General features: G+C 38.3%; 2 protein-coding genes across 4 annotated transcripts in view; one reads left to right on the top strand and one right to left on the bottom strand.

The window, feature by feature from the left end:
• pkd2 (polycystic kidney disease 2) overlaps positions 1-6,108 on the top strand; it is a 10,363-nt gene extending 4,255 nt beyond the window's left edge. The window contains exons 5-15 of one of the 3 annotated variants that reach the window (XM_035660451.1): positions 77-301; positions 1,057-1,285; positions 1,391-1,561; positions 1,650-1,831; positions 1,920-2,040; positions 2,143-2,241; positions 3,134-3,255; positions 3,374-3,491; positions 3,611-3,771; positions 4,061-4,208; positions 4,739-6,108. In XM_035660451.1, the coding sequence (XP_035516344.1) occupies positions 77-301; positions 1,057-1,285; positions 1,391-1,561; positions 1,650-1,831; positions 1,920-2,040; positions 2,143-2,241; positions 3,134-3,255; positions 3,374-3,491; positions 3,611-3,771; positions 4,061-4,208; positions 4,739-4,948 (1,786 nt within the window). In that variant the 3' untranslated portion in view covers positions 4,949-6,108. Of the gene's footprint in view, positions 1-76; positions 302-1,056; positions 1,286-1,390; positions 1,562-1,649; positions 1,832-1,919; positions 2,041-2,142; positions 2,242-3,133; positions 3,256-3,373; positions 3,492-3,607; positions 3,772-4,060; positions 4,209-4,738 lie in introns of all 3 variants that reach the window. The other 2 variants (XM_035660448.1, XM_035660450.1) reach the window with 2 other exon arrangements.
• A 997-nt stretch (positions 6,109-7,105) lies between these two features.
• The window catches only part of abcg2d (ATP-binding cassette, sub-family G (WHITE), member 2d), a 10,634-nt gene continuing 8,774 nt past the window's right edge, over positions 7,106-8,965 (bottom strand). The window contains exons 13-15 of the mRNA XM_035660583.1: positions 8,791-8,880; positions 7,460-7,572; positions 7,106-7,253 (exon numbers count right to left, since the gene is read on the bottom strand). Of these exons, the coding sequence (XP_035516476.1) occupies positions 7,106-7,253; positions 7,460-7,572; positions 8,791-8,880 (351 nt within the window). The remainder of the gene's footprint in view (positions 7,254-7,459; positions 7,573-8,790; positions 8,881-8,965) is intronic.

Consider the following 8,965-nt stretch of genomic DNA (forward strand, 5'->3'; position numbering starts at 1 on the left):
AATCATGATCAAATTTCGATTAATGGAGCAGCCTTAAGATACGTATTCATACTCTTTTCTTTCTGGTGTCTCTTAGATGGGTGTATGCAACAGAGAGTGAGATGAATGGAAGCAGTTATTGGGGTCAAGTTTCTAAATATGGAGGTGGAGGCTACTACCAAGACCTGTCTCGCACAAAAGAGGAGTCAGCAATCCAACTGCAGTTTCTCAAAGACCACCTGTGGCTGGACAGAGGCACCAGAGCGGTGTTTCTCGACTTCTCTGTCTACAATGGGAACATCAACCTCTTCTGCATCGCCAGGTAAGAATCATCAGTCGTTGCATATCCATTTACAGTGTAATTCTCTACAGGAACTTCCAGTGTGCTCACCTTTTTCAGACTTTAAAGTTGAAACATTTGAATTAGTTAAAAAGAGGTATAGTGGGTATCTTCCTGGCTCCTCTTACATGCCTAATCGTTTCCACCGTTGGATTCTATGGATTAAATCTCGGAGATAGCATGTTTTATTTTTAAGCCGGCCAAGATCACATCTTTCTTTCAATTGCCTTTTCTTGCTCTGACGGAAACATTTCTTAAAAAGATATTTGATTACTGGTATGTATATTAAAACAGAGAAAAGGCACAAATCTCCACAATTGAGCAATCTGAAGCAGCGAATAGTTGAACATTTTCCTTCATAAGTTACTTAAATGATTAGTCGATTATCAAAATTTCTTGCAAATTTCTGTCAGGCGACAAATCAGTTAGTTGATAACCGTCACTTCATTTTTGAAAATTACATATTTGTGCTTTATTTAAGATAAGATGTTCCTTTGTTGATCCCATTATTTTATTTATTTATTGACACAGCAGCATAGTGCAAAAAGTACAGAAGTGTACAATAAAGAATCACAAAACAAGAATTTTATAAGATATTATAGAAAATATAAGACTATAATGAAAAATATATACACTATATGCACTATGTAGTGTGTCTATTGTGTCTGCAGTATAACGGTACCAGCTTGTAACTTTGATTGTATGAATACTAACTAATATAATTTGATGATTGTCAGGCTATTGGTGGAGTTCCCCGCTACTGGTGGGGTGGTGACCTCCTGGCAGTTCCAAACAGTGCGTCTGATACGATACGTGACCAGCTGGGACTACTTTGTGGGTCTGTGTGAGGTGGCATTCTGCCTCTTCATCCTCTACTACGTGGTGGAGGAGGCGCTGGAGATCCGCATCCACCGCCTGCATTACTTCAAGAGCCTGTGGAACTGCCTGGATGTTCTCATTGTCGCGGTGTGTATAAAAGTCCTATTTGGGATTATTAAAGTGATTTTAAATAGTCATTTTGAAAAAGATTGACTGACTTTATTTGTTTGCTCTTTCTGCTCTTTTTTTCAGTTGAGCGTTGTTGCTATAATCATGAACATAACCAGAACAGCCATGGTTGGCAACCTTCTCAAAGGCCTGTTGGAGAACCACACTGCTCACCCCAGCTTTGAGTCTTTGGCCAACCTGCAGGTCCAGTTCAACAACGTGGCTGCAATCATTGTCTTTTTTTCCTGGGTCAAGGTATAAATCTTTTATCCCTTTGGTTCACAATCAGTCCAAAACTACCGCAGTGGACACTAACGATTAATAATTTCTCTCATCCTCTCAGCTTTTTAAGTTCATAAACTTCAACAAGACCATGAGTCAGCTTTCCAGCACTATGTCTCGCTGTGCTAAGGACCTTGTGGGTTTTGCCATCATGTTCTTCATCATCTTCCTGGCGTACGCTCAGCTAGCCTACTTGGTGTTTGGAACCCAAGTCAACGATTTCAGCACTTTCCAAGCCAGCATGTAAGAGCAGTTAAAGTGTAACTGTTCAAATACCTCTAACAACTCCAACTTGTTTAAAACTGTTTGAAATGTTTTGCTGTTTCTGTAGTTTCACCCAGTTCCGTATCATTCTGGGAGACTTTGAGTTCTCAGAAATAGAGGAGGCGAATCCAGTGCTTGGACCAATCTACTTTACGACGTTTGTCTTCTTCATTTTCTTTATTCTCATGGTGAGTAGCGTAGTCCCACCTGTTGTGTTGAATTAGTACGTTTGTTCATGTTGTTTACCCCTCATTAACATGAATATACCTTTTCTCTTTCTTTCTGTAAAGAACATGTTCCTTGCCATCATCAATGACACGTACTCTGAGGTAAAGGCTGACATGTCCCAGCAGAGGTCTGAGATGGAAATGACTGACCTCATTAAGAAGGTATTTAACTACAAGTATTAATTATTTTGTCTATCTCCAATAAATCAACGCTGCCAATAACGTCGGAAAAAGCGAAGAGCACACCAGGGTGTATGTCGGAAAGTGCTTTTTCTCCAGAAGCTACTCCAAATATAGCAATTTCTGGCTCTGGTTGTGTATTTTTAGAGATAAGATGAGGTGTTTGAAACAAATAAGAGGAGGATGACTCAGAGTTTCCCTTAAGAAAGGAGTCAGTGGAGTGCCTTCACTATGAATCACTGCTGGAAACTCTGATTGTTTCGGGTAGCACAGCAGGATGGTACTAAAGGTTGTCACCTCCAGACATGTGATACAGTGTGAGGTAGTATCTGATCTAGGGAACATCTTTGCTAGTGTAGTTTGTGTATTACCTTATTCTGTAATACCTGTAATGAACCATGTATAATACATGTACATGTCTAAAATTTCAGTTCCAAACCCTGATGGCCGTTGCTCCCTAGATGGACTCATTGAATGGGAGACCCTTTCTTGACTTGAACTGTATAACCTACACTAGATATCAGGCCTCGCTGCAGTGGGTCCCAGTCTAAAAGCTCTGACAGACGATGTCTTGCACATCTTAACCTCTTTCTGAACCATAGCAGGAATGCAAGGTAAAGAGTAGAAGGCAGAAATGGGGCATTGGCTGTAACTGGTATTTTCTGTGAGCTAATCACAGAGTTTATCAGGCTTTTCTTGTTGAGAAACAATGGTGGAACTACAGTATAGTGCATGTACTGTACGATTAGGAGACAAATTGTGTTGTAATGTAAAGTATGTGTTTCTTTCCTTGTCTGAGCTTGTCTGTTATCACATAACAACATTATGCAACTGACGTGTTTAGGTAAGTCCAAATGTAATTTCTCTCCCTCAGGGTTGTAATAAAGCTTTGATGAAGATGAGACTGAAGAAGACGGCAGTAGACGACATCTCCGACAGTTTGCGTCAGGCCGGGGGCAAACTGAACCTTGACGAACTCCGGCAGGATCTTAAAGGGTGAACAAAACCTCAAATGATGCAGAAAGCCTTGAAATATTACTTCAGTGTTTGTGTTTTGTGAATATCAAATTCACGTGACGTGTCCTGAGCGTGTTTTGATGTTTTCTTCGCTCAGAAAGGGCCACACAGATGCAGAGATTCAGGCCATCTTTGCCAAGTACGATCACGATGGTGACCAGGAGCTGACGGAGCATGAACACCAGCAAATGAGAGATGACCTGGAGAAAGAGAGAGTGAGTGACGATGCCAGCTCGTTCCACTGGTTAAACAAAAGTTGATGGTTTTGGTAATTGCGTCCTCTCAGCCACGACACCTGCAGATGTTCAGTGTGTTTCTGCTCGTATGCTAGGAGGACTTGGATCTGGAACGCAATTCGCTGACTAGACCCAGCAGTGGGCGGAGCTTCCCTCGTACCCAGGACGACTCGGAGGAAGACGATGACGAGGATAGCGGCCACAGCTCTCGTCGTCGCGGCAGCAGCTCTGGGGGCGTCTCCTACGAAGAGTTTCAAGTGTATGGAGTTTTTATGGCTTTTATTCTGTATCTTACATGCAGGTGAATGAAAGTTGATGAATGATGAATAAAATGTAAGGCAGCCTCAGGACATGTCATGTGGAGGAAGGGGCTCTGATACTGGTATTCTCTGTCGCTGTTTCATGTGAGTGATTTCACAACAGAATCAGTCAGGCTCCACTTTGAGGTCTCCCCGTAGTTTAAAACTAATCTGAATGATTATGACTGTAGTAGTATGACACATTTAACATGTAGTATAATATGGGAACTAATCGTCTTTGTTTCTCAGGCTGGTGAGACGCGTGGACAGGATGGAGCACTCTATTGGCAGCATAGTATCTAAGATAGATGCTGTAATTGTGAAGCTGGAAGCCATGGAGAGAGCAAAACTCAAAAGGAGAGATATGCTGGGCAGGTTGCTGGACGGAGTCATGGAGGTGAGATGCTTTGGATACACAGTTGATGCATTTACACGCACTCGAAGCTGCAATCATACTTTTTTATAATGGATCACATGACGTGATGTGAAAGGAGTCGCTCATAATGACAAATCTACAGATAATTATCAAGAATTTGAGGCAACTTTATTGTTTTGGTTCACTCTCACTGCTCACTTCATAATTGTAGCATCATATTTGAAGACAGCAGGCAACTGTTTTTCATACAAAAGCGCTAAAAACCCTCTGTACACTACCTGCTCTGCACCAAATACCAGACAGACGCAGTTAGCAACTAGCTGGTTGAACACAGCCGAGCTTTTAGCAGCTAAAGACACAAAAACAGAGCTATATACATATTAGACACACACACACACACACACACACACACACACACAAATAAATACATTTTAAAAATCAGGAAGCAGTTCTACACTTAAAATAAATAAGTCAGGCTGCATAACCTGTTTTTTTAATGTGCATGTAAACAGTAAACATACTGCACAAGTGAATCTGTTTTTGTCTGTCAGGATGAGCGTCTGGGACGGGACACAGACGCCCACAGAGAGCAGATGGAGAGGCTGGTGAGGGAGGAACTGGAACTCTGGGAGTCTGATGATATGGTCTCACAGGTCAGCCACCCGCCGCCAGCCACTCCCGTCGGCCCCCGGCCCCGTCCATCCTCTTCCTTGTCCACCGACGGCCTCGACACAAGCACAAATGGGAGTGGCCACGTGTGAGGACTCGATGAAGAATATTATTCCACTCTGGCAAGAAACTCCCTATTGGAAATTTCCCGGCAGCGGTACAAGTAACTGAAGACGTGGGAGCGTTTTGTTGCGGAACAGATACCTTATTGAAGCTGTTTAAATTTCTTGAAGTATTACAAAGAAGGAGGTGACAAAATCTTCACCTCAAATATTTAAATGCACTGAAAGTGAGTGAGGCTCTCCACAGAGACATTTTAAAGTATCCACTAAACTTTCGAAAGCCATTATCGAGTATTACTTTAACAGGATGATGAAAGGAAGGGAAAACGTGTGAAGGAGGTTGAAAAATGATGAAGGATTTACAGTACAGTATTACACTTATCACAGTATGTATATATAAATATATATATACCAACCTTCAAGGATACTCAGTTGTACTCAGCAGAATACACAGCATATGATTTTAGTATTTCATTCGAAGCATGCTCACCTGCTTTTGATTACTGTATCCATACATCTTAGCATTTACACAAATACCAAAAAAGTTTCTATGACTGTTAATTTTGCTGATTATTTTTTCATCATTTTAATATACAGTAGGTACACGTGTGGCACATTCTGTCATATTTACTCCTCTGTACATCAATGAAGCTTCAAATTAAATAGCTTATTATCATTTTATGATACATATTGTAACTTAAAACAAACTTCGATTTGGAGTGCATCTAGTGTTCATGGGAAACCCATGCATTTATTATTTTTTTCCTTGTGCCTTACTTTTTTTTTTTACAATCTATTTCTTTTTTTAATCTGCCAAAATAAAATGTTATTAAAATATAAATTTGTTTTATTTGTTATGCTTTCTCTGGTTCAGATTATGACTCATTTGAAGTAACAAGAAAACAGCTATAAATGTGTCTTTCTTAAACATATTAACATTATTTATACCACATACTTCAATTATTAAAGATGAGGTCTTTGAGAGTTGCAGAGAGATATAAAATGTAGTGAAATAATGCATTTTGTGGGTGTATAATAATACACAATAAAATACAATTTTTAATCTGAAATACCAAAACATTTAAAAAATACATGTGCTGGTGTACAAATGCTGAACTATACAATTAATATATTCAGTAACACTTTATTTTTTTGGGTAATATCCTTAAAATTTGTATCAAAGTTTTCCTTAAAAGAGCGACGCAATGTGGTAGTAGTCAAATTTGTGTAATTTCAGTTACTATATTTAGCTGTATTGAGTTTATAATTAATTTAAAAATATCCTTGGATGAACCGCTCCATTTCAACACATGTAAATATGTATTCATTATTCATGAATTACTGTAAACATTATTCTTTATATATGTTAAATTGTATGTTAACTTATAGGTGACTTTCCCATTTATGCATGTTCAGCTGGCCTACTGTGCAAAAAGTGTACCAATATAAACGTATATACATGTAATACTACCAATTATATAGTTTTTTTCTGTAAAACTTGGAAAGTATTAGGAAAATGTAAAGTGTAATCTTTTAAATATAATCATTAAAAAATTCATCTTAAAAGAAATAATATAGGTCATCATTAAAACGCTGTAAGTGGATACACTGAAAAAAACCAATAAGACCAAAGTTACATGCAAATGTTTATACATGTTCTCAAAAAGCTGTATCAGAGTATAAAGGTATGTATACAAATGTTCTTTGGAGCAGTACAAAAACAAATATTTACTATCTAGGTGATATAATTCTACAACAACTACAGTTACAAATAATCAGTGAAAAAGGTTCAGTTTAGTGTAATTTCAAAATTCAATTTCAAAATCGAAAAAGGGCATAGTCTGATTTTAACATAAGGCAGCAAATGTAAACATTCATAAATAACCACAGTTAACTTTAAAATATAAACCTGTAAGAAAAACACCACATATCCTCCATATCTGTCACTGTGTGGTCATCTTGACACTCATCGTTTCTCTTCTCTCCACAATGTGAGAAAATCCTCATATTACTTTCTAATAAGTATTTTACCTATACTGAATATCTAAGTATAGATAGGAGAGTGAGGCGAGGGCATCGTAATCTCCATTAAATCGCACACACTGGGTCTTTAAAGGTGAATTTTTGGTCGAATATTTACTGGCCTGGTTCACAGAGAGAAAAATAAAGGATGCAGAGTCGACACATTTAAGTGAATTTCTTGATGTAGCGCAGTTTCAGGTAGGCGATGATGAGGAACGTGAACGTCATAACGGTCAAAGCCACGTGATTCTCCCACAGTCCCCAGGTGGTGTACTCTATTCCCAGGTAGTCCAGATACTGCTCTCCTGTACATCTGAAGTAACACAAGTCCCAACTGGTCACTTACAGAACAAATATCAATATTTGAGCTGATTTAAGCTGATTTTAATAGTTCATAAATGTTTATAAAGTCAACTTTAGTGTCATAATGTGTTTTAAGGAGGCAGCTGCAGCAGAAGCAGAGGCGGTATAAACCAGTAAGACACAACCAGAGCATATACAGTGCGGAGGTCTACTCACGTCGGGCCAACCGTGCTCACGCTGCAGTTGCTCACTGTAGCCGACATGTTGGTGTTTCGGATCACAGCCTCCTCGCAGAATTTCAAACCCACAAACTCGTTGATCTTCAAGGCCTGAACACAGACAGCTTATTCAATGCATGCTGAGCAGATTAAAGGAAGTATAGTGCATTAGACTCTAGACTAAGACTGTATGCTGATCTGTGGTTGAACAATGGAGGATATATGGACGGCAAATTAACTCTATAAGGGAGGCTTTCACAGTCCTCTGAGGCCGACATTGTCTTAGGAACATGAGACATTTTACCTGTACAACCTACAATGCGGTCTTTATTTAGACTCTTAGGCAGCATTTAGTTTATGTTTATGTTAAGTTAAGTTTATGTAGCAGGCTGCAGTGTTTCTGTTTGTCAAAGCCAAAAAATGTGTTAACAGCAAATGTCACTATAAATGATAAGTTATTGTTATTGTTAGTTATTGTAAGACTATAGTTAGTGTATGCACATCCAATATCTTATAATATAAATAATAACAAGGTGCAAAGACAAAACACACTGACTTGACATTTCTAAGAAAGTAGTTTAGAACAGCTATGGTATTATATCTTCATCATGCATGTGATCAAGAACGTGAACATATTAATTAGAGCTTGATAAATCACTGTGGCTGATCTACCATATAGGTTGATATCAGCTTATTACAATATCTGTGTATAGATCGGCCAATGAGTAACAAGACATGCGAGGTTTGAGGTCAAATGTTTAAGGTCATGTTTGTCGACAACAGAGAACTCTGACAGATTTACAGTATTTGTCAAATGTAAGATGTCTCACTTAAAGCATATCTTGGTCACAAAATTAATTAGAAAGACAGACAGCAGTTAAGAAAACTGTGACACGTAAAGCTTTGGGAAAAACTACTACAGTAGTGAGTAACATTAGTTTGTTAAACTACAAGATCAAGAATACATTTTGATGCTTTAATAGAGGATCCTTATAAAAAGTTTTTGTATTTATGTGTTTATTTTGTTTATATCGGCCAACACATCTACAATATCAATATTTATTTCAATGTAAATATTGTTTATAAATTGAAATAATTGTTGAATCAATCAGATGTTGTGTACAGTATATAAGGACCTTCTTGATCACATGAGGAACCTTTTTTTGGTATCAATTCAATGTGCAAGTTCCTCTCTCCACAACTAAATACATATATATACATATATATGTATATATGTATACATAGAACCATAAAATAATAAATATATAGTTCTTTCTATTACTTGTACTGGAATTGTTCACGTCCTTCCTTCTTTTAATTTGGACTTACTGCGAGGCCGTAGCGAGGAATGCTGAAGTACTTCAGCCAAGCGAGCCAATCCATGATGGTGGGAAGGTTCACCAGGAGACCAGAGAAAATCTACACAATGCAAACTGAAGCTTTAGAGGCTTTTTTCTCACAGCTGACGTCCTGATATCGCAGCAGGAAATGCACAGGTGTTACT

This window comes from Morone saxatilis, unplaced genomic scaffold (assembly GCF_004916995.1).
Source record: "Morone saxatilis isolate NCDOM2014 unplaced genomic scaffold, NCSU_SB_2.0 Contig17, whole genome shotgun sequence".
In the NCBI taxonomy this organism is placed as follows: Eukaryota; Metazoa; Chordata; class Actinopteri; family Moronidae; genus Morone; species Morone saxatilis.